We start from the raw sequence: 19697 nt of genomic DNA, 5'->3' as shown, positions 1-19697 counted from the left end.
GGAAATCTCTGGTAATGTAGTCAGTCTTCTGAATGATTGTTACTCAGAGCAAAGGGGTGGACAATTATTTGAGCTGGAGGGCCACTTAACAAGTTTTGGTGAACTGTTGAGGGCTGCATGCATGTGAGCACACACGTGGGTGCACACACACACACAAGCTAAGTACAGACAGACAAAAAGCCCAAGGCTGAATCAATTCAATCTTCACAGGTTAGTCTAAACTGCATAGATTGAATTGATAAGAAAGTGAACAGACATTCATTTTGATTCTGGAAATGCAGCTACATGCCTGCAGTGGCCCAGGCCAGAAGCCTGCGGGTGCTGACCTAGGCTGGAGAACACAGCTTGGGCTAAGGCTAGCCCACCCACCCTGCAAAGGGATACCGAAGGACTGTGAGTTAACTTGAATCTGGAGGTGATCTGCGACAGAAGTTCAATAAACTGATTTTACCTAACTCAGTAAGTCTGATACTGCATCCATCCAGGTTTATCTTAAACCACTTTTGGCCATTTTGAAAGCAGTTTATGAGCAATGAACTTCTGTTGTTACAGATTTGAACTGGTTTCTGATCACTTATAATGGTTTATGTGTAATTTCTGTCCCTAGTTATGCAGATGCACATGTGAGCATAGACAAACACACATGTGCACACCCCCCCCCACACACACACAAGTTCCCAGCAGCTCTCCCTGCACCCTCTCCCCAGCTCTGAGTCATGAGCATGTGGCTGGGTTGGGCAGGAGCCACACCAGGCACTCCAACTGCACCAACATAGCCCGAAGTGGCATGCGGGAGCTGTGACCCAGCTGTGTGCCAGGGACTCAGGGCGAGGGGTGCAGGGAGAAGTGGGCCAGGAGTTGCAGGTTATCCAGATCTGGCCAGGCTGGTGCCATGCTATGTTCCTCACTTCTCCCTGCACCTCCTCCCCCATCCTGATTTCTTGGCATGTGGCCAGGCTGGGTCCGTGCTGCTCTGTGTTCTCGTGCCCTGCTTCAGCTGCCACGTGGCCACAGCTGGAGTAACTGGCCTGGCTTCTGCCCAACCTGGCTGCATGCCAGGGACTTGGAGCTTGGCAGGAGCCACACCAGGGTCGCTCAGGAGCTGTACCAGCTGCTCTAGCTGCACCCATGTGGTGCAGCCTGAACTAGTCCATGGGAACAGAGTATGGCACCATATTAGTGGTACCCGTGCCCCTACCAGGCTCTGGACCAACCTGGCAGGGCCTGGAAAACCATGGCTCCTGGCCCTCTCTGCACACCCTCAAATATGGTTCACCCAGTGGGGTGAACCATATTTGAGCTTCAGCTCTCATCAGGGGCTGGGCTGTCTGGTCTATGAATGGTCGCATGGTCAGAACTGCACGCAGACAGCCTCACCGGGCAGAAGCCTGGCCAGGATCTCAGTGCTTCCTGCCTTGGAGCGTACACTGGTGGGTAGAGGGTGGGCAGGGCAGGCCAGGCTGGGGAACAGAGTGGCTTCCTGGCCACTGAAGCCAAAGCTGCTGCTGCTGCTGCAGCCGCTACAGCACAGGGAAGGAAGAAGAGTGAGAGGCGCCCAAAGACGAAGCAACCACGGGCCGGATACAATTCTCCTTTAGAGGAGCAGCTGCGGGCTGGATATTCATTTGGTGAATCATTTGGTGGGCTGGATCCATTCTGTGGGCCGTATTTTGCTCACCTTAGGTTATACTTTAACATTAAAGATTGTACAAGGACCTAGGAACAATTGTTTTGCTGTTGTGAGAAATGGGTTTTTTTTGCCTTCAAAAATATGTGTGCATAGCAAGCCCTATGCTTTTATCTACCTTTAAGATGTCTGAAAAACTGTTCAATAACTAGAATTACATACACTTAGATTTCTTGAAATAATCTTTGTAAAGTAAGTCTATCTTTAGCGCAGATGCTCCCTTTGAGTCAATTTTGTCCAATTACTGTACTGAAATGTTACTAATCATTCCTGTCTATTTACCAGGTCCTGTCAGACCAACCTGGTGGCCTTCTATGACCAGGTCACAAAATCTTTAGACACAGGTATAGCAGTGGACGTAGTCTTTCTGGACTTTAGGAAGGCCTTCAACACTGTCTCTCACCCCATTCTCATTAAAAAACTAGGGGACTGTGGCATTGACACCTACACAGTCAAATGGGTCACTAATTGGCTGGAGGGTCGCACCCAGAGAGTGGTGGTGGATGGGTCTTATTCGACATGGAGGGATGTGGGCAGTGGGGCCCCCCAGGGCTCGGTCCTCAGGCCTGCACTGTTCAACATCTTCATCAGCGACTTGGATGAGGGGGTAAAAAGCTCCCTGTTCAAATTCGCAGATGACACTAAGATGTGGGGAGAAGTGGGCATGCTAGAAGGGAGGAATAGGCTGCAATTGGACCTAGACAGGTTACAGGGGTGGGCGGATGAGAACAGGATGGGGTTCAACACTGACAAGTGCAGGGTACTGCACTGGGGGAGGAAGAACCAGCAGCATACCTACAGGGTGGGGAACTCCCTTCTCATCAGTTCAGAGGCAGAAAAGGATCTTGGAGTCATTATTGATGCCAAAATGAACATGGGCTGACAGTGTGGGGACATGGTCAGGAAGGCTAACTGCACCTTGTCATGCATCCACAGATGCATCTCGAGCAGGTCCGAGGAGGTGATCCTCCCCTTCTATGCGACACTGGTCAGGCCGCAGTTGGAGTACTGTGTCCAGTTCTGGGCGCCGCACTTCAGGAGCGATGTGGACAACATTGGGAGGGTCCAGAGGGGCCACTCGCATAATCAGGGGGCAGCAGGACAGGCCCTACGATGAAAGGCTAAGGGACCTGAACCTGTTCAGCCTCCACAAGAGAAGGCTGAGGGGGGATCTAGTGGCCTGTTACAAACTAGTCAAGGGGGACCAGCAGGCATTTGGGGAGTCCCTGCTCCCCCGAGCATTACCAGTGACAAAAAATAATGGTCACAAGCTAGCAGAGGGAAGATTCAGGCTAGATATCAGGAGGCACTGCTTCACAGTCAGGACGGCTAGGATCTGGAACCAACTTCCAAGAGAAGTGGTGCTGGCTCCTACCCTGGGGGTCTTTAAGAGGAAGTTGAATGAACACCTTGCTGGGGTCGTTTGACCCCAGTACTCTTTCCTGCCATGGCAGGGGGTCGGACTTGATGTTCTGCTCAGGTCCCTTCCGACCCTACCAACCATGAAACTATGAAACCATTTTCCTTCAGAATCACTCCTGAATGGTGGCTTCATTTGTTTCCTGCTAAAATTAGATTAGTCTGATGAAAAAAAAAATATATATATATACATATATATAATATACTGGGTCAGCTCCTCAGTTGAAAATTCACAAAGCTCCACTGAAGTCAGTCATTTTATACTTATTAAGGATTAGGTTGCAGATTAAGAGGAACTTTCTGACTATGACGGTGGTCAAGTGCTGGAACAAGTTGCCTAGAGAAGTTGTGGAATCCCCACCCATGGAAATTTTCAAAAGCAGGTCATACAGACGCTTGGCTGAGATGGTTTAATCTGGGGTGATCTTGAGCAGGGGACTGGACTAGATGACCTTGTGAGTTCCCTTACAACTAGGGTGACCATACATCCCAGGCACATTGGAACATTCCCAGCTTCCATAGTCCAGTCCCCGCCAGTTGGTCAGAAGTCCTGGAGCAGAGTCTGGTGGGGATACCAGGCAAATGGCCAAGCAGGAACTGTTGCTGTTGGGTAGGAGCAAGGTGGGTGGACTAGAGTGGGGTGGCCCTACTTTCCTATGAACGTATGATCCGGTCTGTTAATTTTAATTCAAACACTCTGAGAGTCTGTAATATAGCTATGCATCAGCAGATCTTTTATTTTAATCAATTCTAAATGTTCCACGTATTAGTTCAGTGTTGGCTAAACTGTCCCTTCCGCAAGCACTGGGAAGTGAGTTGTATCAGGCTGATGTAGAAGAAACAAACAAAACACTGAATTCTCCTTTTGGATACCTATGACCCAGAAGAAACAACGTGTGTAATTTTCTAATGCATTTATTTGCATTTATTTTCCAATTGTGCCTATCTATTCTCTAGATACATTCCAGCATAGGGGGAGGGAGAAATAATTATTGGGGCGGGTTGAGCATGTGCCCCCCCAGCAGGTAGGTCTGTGGAGGAAGGGGCGGGGGACGGGGAAGGGGCGTGGGGATGGGAGCAGATCAAGGCCCCCATGGTGCAGGAGGGAGCAGGCCACAGGAGGGGCAGGGGTGGGGTGAATGGGGCCCAAGCTGGGCTGGGTGGTGGGACAATCGGAGCCCGGGCGGCTTGTCCAGGGGTGCAGGGTGGGGGAGTTTGCGCCACTATGTGCACCCTAGCCGAGGCCCAGGGGGCACGTATCCCCTGATCTGTGCGCTGGGTTGAAGTGGCTGCAGCTGCAGGCTGCACTTTTCACCCTGTTGCAGCTGCTGCTGCCTCTGGACCCATGTGGAACCATATGCATCCTGCCACCAGATGGGAAGGGGGTGTCATGCAGCCCAGTGCTGGCAGGCATGTGGTGTGGTGCCACTCCTGGAGCAGCTGCAGCAGGGCGCAAGCGCACTGCACAGAGGCAACGGCCTCAGCTCCGTGTACAGATCAGGGGCACATGACCCTTGGGCCTCCCCTGGGGTGCGCACAGTGGTAGGAGCCCCCCTGTGCCCCTGGATGAGCTGCCCAGGCTCTGAGCATCCTACCACCAGGCCCAGCCAGGGCCCCATTCACCCCAGACCCTGCCCCTACCTGTGCCCCGCTCACCATGGGGGCCTCATTCTGCTCCCCGCCCCTTTCCCTGCACAGAATCGACTGATACTTGCCTGCTGTGCTGGGCAGCCAGTCATCCACACGCTGGGCTGTGATCCTAGCTTTGATCCTGGCTGCATGTGGGCCCCTCCCCACTCCTGCTGCAGCTGCCCAGAGCCTGTGGCTGAGCTGCCTTGATGCCCTACCCACTGCCCTGCATTTGGGGGATGCCTTCTGCCATCTATGCCTTTCAGGCTTGCAAAGAGTTTTACAAACACTATTATTACAAATCTTAAACCAAATCTCCTATAAAAATGCTGTTCTATCAGAGTGAGGCAAACTTAGACAGTTTTTTGTAACTCACCTTGAAGTAAAAATCCTTGCTGACCATTAATATAGCCTTCCCTAAATAAAACTACAAAGAACTAACACCTGCCACTAGATGCTATTCTTCATTTGAGAAATGTTCAATAAACAGATTTTCCTTAATAAGTGGGAAATACAAATGAACAGCAATACATCATTCCCTTGACATCTACCCCTAAACATTCCAAGTTAACAACATGCCCATTTTCCCCAAAAGGAGTTAAACTAAAGTCAACTTACAATATGGTTACTAAAGAGACCTTGTGTGTTCAGAATCATCAGTTTAAGTGGCATTAATGTTTGACAAGATCAGGAAACCAGAAGGCAAGGTAAAGGCGCACCTTATGGACTAACTGAATAGACTATTCAGTCTATAAGGTACGCCCCTGGAACTTGCTTTCTGCCTGACTTCAGACTAAAATAGCTAACTACCTCTCTGCTCATGGGTGGCACCATGCTCAGCCATATGAAATGGACTGCAGTCAGTCTAACCAAGAAACTTGCTTGGGTGGTCAGGTGTCTTCTTTTTTTATTTGTGTTCTATACCAAGTACTAGTGTTACACTAGAAAGGCCCACTCAAGTTTTATTTTCTGCTTCCATGTCTCTAAGGCCTGTCCCCATGAGTCTATGGGATACTAAAAATGGTAGCCAGGTCCTGTTCAGGCTCTCCAGTTGAAATCCTACTTTTTTCCTGTGAAACTGCCATAGCGGAGGGAGGCAGAGGCTCCTGGAGTTCTGGCCTTGTTCCAGCCTGTGGCTGGCTGAGCATACAACTGTGTAGCTATGTTACAACGTGTAACTAGTTTACCAGAAAAAATGACCAACTAATTTTCTTTGCAAAGCTACTTATTCATAGTGATCCATGAATGCAAAAGGTAACACCCTCCCTCTCGCCCTCACAGCCTGTTCCTGTCACTCAGCTTGCATATGGTTTGAATGTGTAGCTCTGGTGCCTCTGTTTTGCCAGTAGCTATAATCCTATTAAAATGTTGCTAACTTAATTGTTTAAAAAAACTGCCATTCCCTAATAAGTGTAAGATGCCGCACAAAGGGCTCCTTTTCAGAGGCACGTGTTTAACATAGTGCAACAATCGGCAGAATCATTCTGGTCCCCTTATCGCTTTCCTACTGCAGGTTTAAAGCAGATCTTGTTTATTATTCTTTTGCAAACCACTGTGAGATCTTTGAAGTGGTTGGGCTTCTTAAGACATTAGGCACAGGCCTGCACCTGGTGTGAAGCAGGCTGAGCAACTTTAATGTTAAACAAACAGCCATCCCAGCTGAGGACAATGTATGAGTTATTGATAATGGCAGCCAGGACATCCGCTATCCATCCAAAGCAAACTATATGTTGTCTTAGAAAAGCAATTTGGAGCTGCACTTTCTATTCAGACCAGTCTGATGTATTTAAACAAAGACTCTATTCTTTAATGTTAAAAAAAAGGAATCCTTTAACGTATAGGATGTGTCCAGATGTGTGATTTCCCCCTTTTTGGGCTCTTTATGCTTTTTATTATGCCTCTGGTGCCTGCCTATGCCCTACTCTTAAAACAGTACACATCTGAGACATTCTCTTTCTTACAGTCAAATCAATACCACTTGCTGGGTAATCAAGTGAGAAGCACACTAAAGTGCTTAAAGAGCATGCACCAGTTCCAATAAATACCACAGGCTGTGCTATATGGATCTTTAAAAATCCAGTCACTATTTTGTCTTCACAAAGAAAGTTACAACTGGTTCATAGTTTTCTTTTGTTTTCTGCTTAAAGATGAGTGAGTTTTCTTCTCTCCTCTTCTTGGCAAATGTAGTAATTTTGACCTTAGAATCATTTTTTTAAAACACAAAATTTTCCCACAGGAGCAGAATTGCTAATCAGTTTTATGATTTCTGATTCTTAAAATTCATTGGCATTAACATATGTCAAATTAAATTACTAAGGTAAATCCTGATTTTATTACTCAGACAAAACGTCACACAGGCCCACTTGGTCAATGGTGCCTGAACGTGAACGTAGGGATTTAGCCCTTTGGAATCATCTTTTAGCATGTTTCTTGCGCGTAGGGTTGGTCTGTACAGTGTGGATTGTAGAGCCAAAGGAAATGTTTAATGGGTTAGCTTCACATTTAAAACATTTGTGTCCCTGTTTTGATTACACTGTCACTAGCTTGATCCCACTGATTTTGAAAGATGTCTCTGGTTCATACTGGTGTGAGTGAGGACAGAGTCAGATCCCTCATTTCCCTGGAAACAAAGGCTCACATCCCAGCAGGATAAACTCTGCCTTTGGTAATGTCCAAGCAGACACATTTAGTAACATGGGGCTCCTAAAGATGTGTGGGGAGCCTGCTCCGACGAATTGGAAATCCAGTGTGTTGGAGCAGACTTGATTAATCAAGCCTGCTGGAGCACAGAAATTAACACACTCCAGCAGCCTTCAGTGTCATGTGTATCAGCGTCCCCGTGCATCCCTGCATGGAAAAAATGGTGGTGGGGTGCTTTGAAATAAAACATGTTCGATGAGCTTTAGTTCAAAGCACATTGCTGCCATTTTTTCAGCATGGGGATACTGCTACATGACACGAGGGCACTTTTCATTAGTGTGGCTTGCTAATTAAAGTGTCCAGTGCTATGTCCCAGAGCCTGTGTAAAAATGCCCACAGAGGTTATTTTGTAGGGAAGACTTTGCTATAGACATTTAAAGGAAATATCTTGTTTGCTCAATACAGACGCTAAGGATCCCATGAAAGTTCATACATATGAAATTGCCTCCTATTACTGTGTTCACTTGATACTAAGATGAGGTTCTCCCTCCCATTTAACACGAGGGAAAAAGCCCCTTCATTTTAAAATCTAGTACCAGGGCAGCAGGGGCCAAGTGGCAGCTGTAGCTTGGGCTCCAGCCCCTACCCAGACTTGGGGCTGTGGCTACAGCTGCTGCCTGTTCCATTTTCCCCCTGCCACCTCTGTACCTCACCATCTCCCCCACTACCACTCAGCCTCTCCTCCCTCACCTGTCCCTCTCTTCCCCACCTTACCTTAGATCCATGCTGGCAGACTCCATGCGCAGTAGAGCCTGGGGCACTAAGCATGGGCCCAACCCAGCCCCGTAGCAGTGGCATAAAGCCCATACATCTACTACAGGGCCAGGCTGGGGCCATGTTCAGTGCCCCAGACTAGAATGGGAACAGAGCTTGCTAGCATGGAGCAAGGATATGATGGGGGGAGTAGAGACTGGGGTAAAGGGGGCAGAAGGAGGAGCAGAAGTGGAGAAGAAAAGGGTAACCTGAAGCTACAAGGGGGCAAGCATGGGGCAGAGGTGGCAAGGGAGCAAGCACAAGCAGGGAGCAATCTGCTTGAACTCCCTATATTACCTGCCTCTACTTCCTGTCCACCTGCAGTGGTGGGGAAAGGAATGAATTAAAGATGACCCCCCCCCCCCGGGCCCCAATTAATTAGGTTATATACATGGGAAATTATAACAATTTATATTTTTCCATGTATGGAATCTAATTGTTGAGGACTGTCTTAAATTCAGGGTCATCTTAGATTTCAGTAAATATAATATTTTGGCTTGGAGAAAGAGTGAGGAATTATTTCATGTCCCTGTCAGATGCTCAATGACTTTTTTATTGCTAGATAAGTGAAAGAGAACTGTATAGTTTGCAAAAGGTAACCAGCACCTGACAGGATCATAGGAAAATAGGGCTGGAATGGATCTCACAAAGTCATCCAGTCCAGTCCCCTGCTTAAGGCAGGATCATCCCCACAGGTCTATCTAACCTGCTTTTGAAAACTTTCAAAGATGGATGGTGCAGCACTTGGCAGTATAAGCCTGCTATGCAGGATTGCCTGCAGTGAATTAGGTATGCTGCCAATCCTGGTTGCCAAAATAACTGTTTGCTTTATATCACTATCACTAACATTAAGTTAATGGACAAGCCTCTCCTGACAAACAGACCAGATCTCCAGCTGCTAAAAACTGGGGTAGCTCCAATGAGGGCAAAATAGCTTTGTCAGCTTATACCTGCTAAGGATCTGCTGGATGACTTCTGATGTTCATTGATGTAAAGCAGTTGGGAGTAAATGTAATTGTAATTAGTGAATGAATGACAAGATAATTTCAAAACCAAAAGTCTAATGCCAGTCCTACCTCTAGTCTGGTTCTGTCTACATCCTTAGGTAGTTTCACCCGAACTCGATTTGTTACAATAAGCGTTTCATAAGGATAGATCTGTTAGAAAGAAAAGAATTTGTGAGTTCTACTGAAATATGCATCTGCAGTGTGCAAATGGCAGTGTGTAACTTACTAGTGTAAATGGTACATACTTGTATCCATATTTGACACAAACATTTCACATGGACACAATAAGAAAAAGGAACACATTTAACCTTGCTAGGATGGGCTGAATCTGAGCTTTCTTCCAGTGTTGGAATGGAACGTCTTACCTTGTATTCTACAAGAAAACAAGAGATTTGATGTGTTAGAATTTGTAGGTTTATTTTACAATTAGACAAGAGAATAGTTAGCAGAGATGGCTTGTTCACAGGACTCTATTTTCCTTACATTTTTTCTGGGTAACTTCATGCCTTTTGACCATGGTGCTCTGGATGTCCCTAACACTATCCCCTGCTGAAACCATGGTTTTGGAAATCTACATCAAGGAACACAGAAGATTGTTTCCTGACGCCATGGGGTTAAAGCTGTATGTCTGGTACTCCAGATATAAAGGATATTCAATCTTCTCAAATGCCTTGTGTGTGTGATAATTTGATCTCTTACCTAAAAACCCCTCCTTTATTTTTCTTTACTAACAATCATTAAACCTATGGATTATTACAGACACTGCATTTGGGGAACATATGAAAATCATCAAGTTAATAGAATGTTCCAAAATGCCAACACCCTACACTTGGACCAACCAAAGTGGAAATAATGATAGCACTGAAAATAGCAAGAGATTTGTCTGTGTGTTTTTTTCTTTTCCTAAGGCTACTGGGCCTAAACTTGCCCAAGAATATTCTAGTTAGGTCATTGTCACTCGATATGAATACCATATGGCCAGCAACTTCCATATGACTCTGATACTTAAAAAGACAACCAAGATAGTGAGCAGATTTGTAAAAAACTTTTATTGTTGAGGTATTTTAAATGATAGACGAATCTACTCTTAAAGTCATACTCTTTTCTACTCAAATGATGAGCCAAAATACAAAAATCCCCATGTAGACATATAGTAAAGCCTGAGGGTGAGATTTTCAGAAGACTGTAAATGATTTAGGAGCACAGCTTCAATGGGGTCTGTGGACAGATATATCTCTCAGCTGTTTTAAAAAGGGAGTGGGAGTTGCTGCCTAGAAGTACATGTTGCTTTTATGATGTAACTGTCTGCATGCTCCTATATCAGTACAAATGAGCTATATTAGTGTAACTTTAACCCAGAGTGAAACAGGAGCTATCAGATGTAACAGTTAGTTACATAGTAACAGCTTATCTCAGTATCATACCATTCTGGTATAATTGCTACATCTGTCTTTACCAGAGGTGCTCAGTCAACAGGCCGTGGGCCAGATCCAGCCCATGGCACCATGTCATCTGGCTCACAGTGATCCCCATGGGTCCAGAAATCTGACAACAGGGAGGGGTGGCATTCCTCCCTGGCTTCCAAATTTCTGGAGCCCTGGGGAGCTCCGGGCTGTGTGTGCTAGATTGGGTGCCTGATCCCAGTGCGCAGGGCCAGGTCAGGGTAGTGTTGGACCCCAGGGCCTAATCCCAATGTGGTGGGCTCAGAGGGGGCAGCACCAGGCTCCTGGGGCCCAATTCTGGTGTGCAGGGCAGGAAGGGGGCAGTGCCAGGCCCCAGGGCCTGATCCTGGTACATGGGGCTGAATATGGCTTGGGGACTAGTCACATGTCGCTCATCTGGCCTGTGGAAAAGATTGAGTGCCACTGGTTTTTATGCACCTAAATCACCTAGTCTTTTGAAAATCCTACCCCGTCTATATTCCGATTCATGATCATAATAATTTCCAGCAAGGCAAATTAATGCAGATAGGTACAACTTTTTGACATCCTATAAAGGGTTCAGGTCCATGGTAACAGAGAGATTAAGCCCAATTTATATACTTTTGTCATGAGTCATCTGTTGCAAGGTTGACTGACCCGAACTTCCTCTCTTCCTTTGCAATGAGAATATCACCAGTTAACTGAAGAGAACAATGAAGGCCACTGCCAATCATGAGTGATTCTGGGCCTGACCCAAGACTCTGTTACGCTAGTTTTATGATGACAGGACATCATTGAAGCCCATCATTCTCAGTAAGGTAAAAATGACACTAGCAGTTGATTTTCTGCAACAGGGACGTTGCTAAGCTGTGCCACTGTTAACAGAATCCTTGGAGGATCTTAGATAGGTAGCTGTTGTGGCAAGATGTTAGCAAATGCCTCAAAAGTAACAAAACCATGAAGTATAGAGCATCTGATATTGTGGTGCAAAGTACCTTTCATCCCCCAGCTGGCATCCTGGTCTGTTTCATATTGGCCCATATTTTCAGGCTGGAAGACAAATAAATAAAAAGTGTAGCAATAAAATACACTACCCAAGCAACACCCACTTTGAGTACAGAACACTGTAGGGAGCAAGAAAAATAAAAAAAGAAAGCCTACCTGTGTGATGAAAATTTAAATCCTTACAAGGCAAACTACAGTTTCAGTATGGCACAGTATCATTTTTCAGAGCAGGCAACCAAGGCATCCACGCCTGACATCCATGTGCAAGTGCAGAGATGAGATCATGCCAATGGAACATAAGCAGTGTTGAGCAAATGACTGTCACCCACGGCTGCACCCATGCTTGCCGGTATAGTTTGCAGCTATGCAACAAATGTCCAGAGATCAGGCAAATACAGAGCCTGGGTATCCTTAGGAATCCTGCAACACTCTCCACTTCAGCAACCCTCCTCCAAGGTCAAAATGACTCAATATTGCCATTTCATTCTGCCTGAAGCCCCAAGTTAAAAAAATAAATCAAAACAAACTCTCAAATTTACACAACGTCTTACACCTCATCTTGCATGGGGCACACAATCCTGCTTTGAGTAGTTGACTGGATAAGGTACCTTCCAACCTTACTTTCCTATGAACCTAAAAGGAAGAAACACTAGGGACTCTCTAATGCCTAACAGGGACTTCATTAATGCTGTTTTATGTGGAAGATGCTCCGATGCCAAAATAAACAAACAGAGGGAGATGGGGCCAGGTCCTTGACTTCTATTCCCTGTGCATCCCAAGACTGCTTCAACTAGACTGCCAATCCCTGGAAGCACCAAACGTAAGAGAGGTGGAAGTGGGGGAAGAAAGGTACTTATATCCCCCCAGTAAGTGTACTGGTTTTGGAGTCTTGGCACCTGGGCTAATGTCTAGGCATGGGCTGTACCATGCCCTCTGCTGCACCATGCCCTGCCCTGCCAGCATCCTAACACAATGGGCTTCCCCAACACTGTGCACCGTGCCATGCTGCTCTGCTTTGCCACATGTCCTCCCCTCCTCTCCTCATCACGGGACCAAAAGTAGAAGCCAAAGGAAGGGGAAACCTGGAGCCTCTGGAAAATGGTAGCTGGGTGGAAGCCCTGGGGTGGGAAGAATAAATTAACCCCTCATGGGCTGCCAGTAGGACAGCTCTGACATAGACTAAGGGATTAATATATCTAAAGCGCATGGAAATATAGTGGGGAATTGAGTGCCTAAATAATTTAGGCTCTTTTGGATATCTTAATACAAAGGTAGACTTTTGCTGCACAAATGCAGCCACAGGCAAGTTGTGCACACACAAGAAATAGCTGTGCACAAACAATACAATATATTTTTGAGCCCATCACTTCCTCATTGACGAGTGCTATGATGATTTGTTGACCGATATTACAGTGTACTGGAAAAACAATACTTTTATGTGATTCCTGAGTTTCATTCTTGCTTATTAGGGGAGGAATCATGTACATGGTTATGTTTATAAAACCCGTAGGACCCTCTTTTTTGTTTTATCTTATTATTCAGCACTGGGAGGATTGATTAAAACAACAGAGCACAAAAGTTCATACAAGTCTGCATTCCAAACACAGAATATCCATGCTGAAAAGAATGCTACAGTTTTGGCCTAAAGGACTTGACCGGGAACAACCTTTTCAACTTCCATGCAGTTTTCAAGTTTGCTGTTGCACTATTTAGATGAGAGAAATGCTGCCATCTCCTGTTCTCGAATGTCTATTGCATGGTTGAAATCTGACTAGCAAAAGATCTCCAGGACTTGTATTTGGTATAGAATAATTTATAATTTGTTTTTGTCCTTCCCCCTATAGTGGCTGCATACTCCTGGCCAAGCAGAGATAAATCCATGCACAAGTCAGCAAGCAGAGGCCATAACTGGGACTTTGGTACCTCTTTCTCTCTCCCTTGTACCCACATAGAAATCATAGAGAAGTAGGGTTGAAAGGGACCTCCAGAGGTCATCTGATCCAGTGGTTCTCAAACTTTTTTGTACCAGGACCCATTTGTAAACATTGATGGCCAGTCCCAACCCAATTAACAGTTTTAGCAGAAAACAATCCTGGCCCTACCAGTGCCCCTCATTCCCACCCATAGCCCCGCACCCCTGCTGCTGCCCCTCACTCCTGCACCCCTGCCCCCAGGCCTCATCCCCCCAGTGTGTGGGCCAGTGGTTGTATGAGGGGTGGGGCATGGGGGGAGCACATTGCCTCCAGATTTGTGTACCCATAGTGGGCATGGGGCTAGCTAGACTGGTAGGAGCCACCTCCATGGCCTAATGGGCAGGACTCAATGCAGGAGGGCGGAGCAGGCCAGTGAGACTCATTGCTGCCACCACTGCCCGGACCCCCATGCCAATAAACAGGTTTAGTAGAAAACAACCATGGCCCTACCAAGCAAGGAATTTCTTTTGTGTTGAGACTGCTCTGTGACCCTGCAAATTTGCTTCAAAACAAAAGGCTGGAGCAAGGGTGTCAGCTTTCAGGTCTCAAGGTTTTGAATTTCACTTCCTTTCAGGTCTCAAGGTGTTGAATCAAAAGGAAGCAAAATTCAAATTCCTTGCCCAAGAGAGCCTTCCATCATCATCTTCCTGTGAAATATGAAACATCATAACAAGAAAGAAGCATAATTCAACATCCTACTTGCCATCAGACAACTCTGAGGTAAACAGACTGCTCCGACTTTTATATGAGCCTATTTTGCATAAAATGAACTTTTCCAACTAGGAGATCTTACAGCATCTTCCAGCTCTTCTGTGAAATATGAATTTTCATTTCCACTTGGGAGAAATTTTACAATCTTTGCATTCTCCTATGCCTAAGGAAGGGTGTGTATGCCTGAAAGCTTGCAAATAAAGAATTTTTTTGCAACTATCTAGTTGGTTTAATAAAAGATATCACCTTCCCAAGAGTTCTGAAATATAAATTCAACATTTCTGTCAATTTCTAGCACTTCCAATCTTGCTGCCCCCAGGAATGATCTGCAGCCTATCTGTTTGGTAAAATACATCCTAGCCAAGATCACATAAATTTCCTGCTGTCAAGTTCTTTTTGGAGACATTAGCATAGCAATTATTAATATTAACTGTATTGGAGTAGCACCTAGAAACCCCAGGATCCCACTCATCTTTGTTGTGCTTTCATATAGACACAGAATTAAAAGATGGTCTCCAGCCCAAAGAATTTATTGTAATTATAATCAGACTCAGGGGAAAAGTATTTTTGCTACTGAGGGCTCTCTCATTACACGTTTTACTGCCCTTCTCTTTCTGTCGCTCTCTTTTCATCACCCTTAAAAATGAACCCTAATAAAAACTGGGCAATATTTCTGTGTGCGCATTGGAGAAAATCAGACTACTCAGTTCAGGAAATGCAATCTGTCTGTTGAGTGTTCACCTCTAGCATATGACAGTTATTTTGTCTTATACATCCCCATCTACAATTAAGGCAAACTTTATTGACTTCTACTAATATGTGCAGACTACATACTTTGCATCTGTTTTGGATGAAGAAGCAAGATTCCTAATACTTGTGTCACACAAAATTAAAAAGCGAGAAGCCTCAATTTGGATGACTGCTGCAAAAGGACATAGCTGAAACCCCTCAGCATATGAATATGTCATGCAAGGGTGGTAGCCAAAAAGTCTTTGAAGTACTCTATGCTGTTACTTTGTGATTATTTAACACGTTACTAAGCAGTTTATTAATGTTATGATATTACTTGCTGCATTGCCTTTTAGATGCATACCTACCCGATGTAAACCATTCTTTCCATAGCCAGGAAGAGAAGCAGATTTGGAATATGGAAATCCTGAAAAAGATGCAATGTATATAGAGATTTTTAGCAAGCTTCTTTACATTGGATTCATATGTACAAGTACAGAGGGCAAGAAAACAATCAGACAAACCTCTGAGATATATTTAAATTGCAGGACACATTACAGCTATGTGTGGCTTTTGTTACTGCTACAAGAGATTTTTTTTAAAGATATAGAGCTATACCTGTAAGTCATATTATGTCATGATGTGATCATGTTAGACCTCATAAGGCTTTCTCTGGGAAGAGACTCAGGAAGATCTGTATTTTGAGGAAAGATATCTAAGGAATAACAGGATACTAGTGCTGCATCTGAAAATTGTGAAAGCTTGGACAGTGTGTCTTGTACAAAACTACAAGGCAGCGGCTGGGCCAAGACTGGGTTGTGGTAACAAGCCCGCCACAAAGAAAATCAAACTCCACTAGTGGCTTGCAATCCATTAGGTCTAAGAGAGAGTGGAGCCTTGCAGTACCCAATGCCAGACCCATACCATAAGATAATAACAGTCATAATAACAGTCCTCAACCTTCTCCCACACCTGAGCCTAAAAAAATAAGTGGTGTTTAAAAGTATTGGCAGAGACCTAACCCACTCATTACACAAATGTAACAAGACTCCAACAGCAAGCCAGAAAGCCAAGTGGCTTGGGGAGAAACCCACAAACTACATCTAAATCTCAATTGAGCCAAATGTCACTAAAGAAAACAAAAGAAGTAAAATATCCACTTCAAAGCAAAGCCTGTAAGAAGCAAGAAAAGTCAAGGTGCATTGAAAACATGTCTGTAAATATAGCCTGGTTAACACATTCCCGCTTTGATTAAGACCTATTTCCAAAGCAAACATCCAATATCTGTCTAAAGTTTTATGCTAAATCAATCTATGTGACTGCATCTAACCTACCTCACACCTACTGTATGATCCTCACTGCCTCACATTTGCATTTATTAATTAAGGCATATTTCTCAAAATAGGCAGTCAATTTCTAAATATTTATTATGCTAAACCAGTGTGTATTCTCCTGAAACTCACACCTACTGTATCCAGTGGTCTCTGATCGTCACTATCTCCATAAGCCATTTGATGCAGCTATTTTTTAGGCTCCATTTTTAAAATAATGACTGAAAAATAGTATTTTGTGTTTAACTTCCTAAAGGTACCTCATTCAATCAATACCCATCCTATATGATTCCAAACTGATTAAAAGCTTGCAAACTTCACAAGAGACACAAATAGGATACAATTGTAATATGTTAACTCTGGCCTTGCCTGCTTTGTTGGGACTTTGATTAACCAGCTATCAAGAAGGAGTGCTTTGAAGCTATACAATTAAAACAGTATAAACAGCAAGACAGAACTGGCAGCAAGGTGTGTGCAGTCCAGGGAAGATTAAGAAGCTATCCTGCCCCACTCAGCACACGAGTGAAGGATCCACACTGTGAGGCTGTACAAGAACTGCTTCCTGCCTGCATTGCGTAAAGTTCTCTTTGCAGCTAAGATAATACAGGAATTAACAGCTCATTTTATATTGGGAAAGAGTCTTTTTCTGGCATTTAATTTTGTAACTTGTTGGTAGTTATTAAAGCAAGCCTTTCTGCTCTTCATCAATCGAGTGTTATGTCAATCCATAAAGCACCAGGTTAAAAATTTAGTTTCTAAGCGCAACACTAGAGGATTCAGGCAATGGTAGTCTTTCTTTTTAGCTGATGAGCCACTACCCAAGAGTGATATTAAATGTGCCACTGCTTCAGAGGTTCTGTCTAACTGTTCATGACAATTTTTGTAAAGACAGGGAGAACTCCATGCTGTGTTATCAAATTTCCTCTCCACTGTCAAATGAAAAAGGTATTTTCCATTTCTCATCTGCTATGAGCTAGTACATAGTTACCTCATTTCTTCCTCAAATAACTGCATTTCAATCATGGATCCTTTACTTTTTCATGTCCTTGTGACAAGGTATTAGATTAAATTATCTTTGTCTGCTGTTCAGGTTTTCTAGCATTATTACAGATGCTGCAAACACCTTAAACACTCATTTCCAAATCTTATAGAATCAATTTAAATAATGGGACAGATTTGTAGGAAGTAGAAATCTGAAAAGCATCCTTCTCTTCAATGGACTTTTGTCAATTTACACTAGATAACCTGGTTCTATATGTTTAGAGAAAAGATAATTGAGAAAGGTCATGATAAAGGTAGAGGAAAAAAATGAATGATGCACAGAAAAACTGTAACCGAGCATCACTCTGGTATGAGACTGCCGGAACAGCAATGAAACTAAGGAAGCTAAAAATGATAAGAGAAAAACGGTGAGTGAACTCCCTTTGGAACTCATTGCCAAGAGATTTCACTGAGGCCAAAAGCTTTGAAGGATGTCAAAAAGGTTATGCATTTCAATGAATAATGAGGAAGCCAATGGTTCTATTAGATGGGGAAGTAAATCCTTATGTAATATCCTCATTAACTGAGTGGTCTAGAAACAAGATTATGAGCAAGATATTCTATAAATTGTCTAAACCAGGAATTATTTCACCTTCTTCTGAGGAATATGACTCTGATTTACTGTTTGTGACAAGAGAATGAACTATATAGATTGCCTGTCTGATCCAATATGGAATACTCTGTTCTTAAAGAAATAAGGATATAATTTATTATTGCTTATTATTCGCTTTGCAACAGCACCTGTGGGTCCCAATCTGGGATAAGGGATTTGTTGTGTAGAGCATATCTCTAAAATGAAGTTACGCTCTCTGCTTTTGCCTCTCAAACATTGAAAGGATGGTGCCAGAGGTGCACTGGCACCAGGTGCCCTCACACTGCCCCGAGAGTCATGGGGGGCAACAAAAAGCATCTGGCACCAGCAGCCAAGTGATTCCAGTTGTGATCACAGTTGCAACTGGAAGTCACTGCTGCCCCATGCACTGGGTGAGCAACTGTGTCCTACACTGTTGCTGTCAGATAAATTAGTCTGGACCACTGCTGGGAGACAGATTCCTTGGTCCTAGCCCTCTCTGTTACATGGAGCAATGACTGAGAGTATATGACTGGTATAGCTAGGTATATCCTATAATACTTGGACCTAGCTGCAACTATAAAAAGACAGAACAAAGTAGCAACAATCATGGGGTATAAAATCCTGCATTTTCATTATTTAGGAATGCAGGAATTGCAGTTTCAAAAGCCATTCATAGCTTTTCTAGGGTACTGGAGAATTCACTGAGGTAATTTCAGAGCCATTGGCTACACACTTCGAGAACTCATGGAAGTCAGATGATGTCTTGATGACTGGAAAAGGGCAAGTGCGGTGATAATTTTTAAGAGGGGAGAAGAGGATTTGGAGAACTACAGACCAGTCAGCCTGACCCCAATACCTGGAAGGATCATGGAGCTGCTCCTCAAGGAATCCATTGTTAAGCACTAGAGGAGAACAAGGTAATCAGGAACATCCTGCATAGATTCACCAAAAGGAAGTCATGCCTGACCAACCTGATTTCCTTCTATGATAAGGTGACATGCTCTGTGGATGAGGGGAGAGCAGTGGCTGTGATATACCTTGACTTTAGCAAGGTTTTTGACCCGGTCTCCCATAACGTTGTATCATAACAAGGTAAGGAAATACAGACTAGATGAAAGTACTGTATGGTGGAAACATAACTGGCTGGATCATTGTGCTTAATGAGCAGGCTTTAATGGCTTATTGGTTATTTGGGAGGAGGTATTAAATGGAGTTCCCCAGGGGTCTGTCCTGGGCTGGGTATTGTTTAACATCTTCTTTAATGATTCAGATCATGGAGTTGAGTGCATGCTGAGCAAATCTGCAGACAATGCCAAGTTGGGTGGAGTTGTAGATACTCCAGAGGGTAAGGTTTGGGTCCAGAATAAGCTGGTTAGACTGGGGAAATGGTCCACAATCAATCAGATGAGCTTCAACAAGGACAAGTGAAAGGTCCTGCACTCAGGACAAAATAACTGCATGCACAAATACAGACTGGGGCATGACTGCCTCACTACTGCAGAAAAGGAGCTAGGAGTTACAGTAGATCATAAGCTGAATGTGAGCCAACAGTGAGCTCTTCTTACCAAGACAGGCAACAGCATACTGGGTTATCATAAAAGGAGTGTCTTCTGAAAATCAAGGAAAGTGATTCTTCCATTCTATTCAGAACTGGTGAGGCCTTACTTGGAGTACTGTGTCCAGTTTTGGGCCTTACACTTTAAGAAGGATATGGACA

At 44.4% G+C, this 19697-nt stretch overlaps 1 protein-coding gene across 8 annotated transcripts in view; it reads right to left on the bottom strand.

The window, feature by feature from the left end:
• Nucleotides 1-19697, bottom strand: part of ABLIM2 (actin binding LIM protein family member 2) — a 288079-nt gene that overhangs the window by 16926 nt on the left and 251456 nt on the right. For all 8 annotated transcript variants that reach the window (XM_059721545.1, XM_019479283.2, XM_019479273.2 and 5 more), the window contains 4 exons: nt 15403-15461; nt 11612-11666; nt 9504-9568; nt 9265-9345 (listed from right to left, as the gene is read on the bottom strand). In XM_059721545.1, coding sequence (XP_059577528.1) covers nt 9265-9345; nt 9504-9568; nt 11612-11666; nt 15403-15461 — 260 coding nt within the window. The remainder of the gene's footprint in view (nt 1-9264; nt 9346-9503; nt 9569-11611; nt 11667-15402; nt 15462-19697) is intronic.

Source organism: Alligator mississippiensis, chromosome 2, assembly GCF_030867095.1.
Source record: "Alligator mississippiensis isolate rAllMis1 chromosome 2, rAllMis1, whole genome shotgun sequence".
Classification (NCBI taxonomy): Eukaryota; Metazoa; Chordata; order Crocodylia; family Alligatoridae; genus Alligator; species Alligator mississippiensis.
The sequence above is the reverse complement of the archived record's forward strand: the minus strand, read 5'-3'. Positions and strand labels throughout refer to the sequence as shown.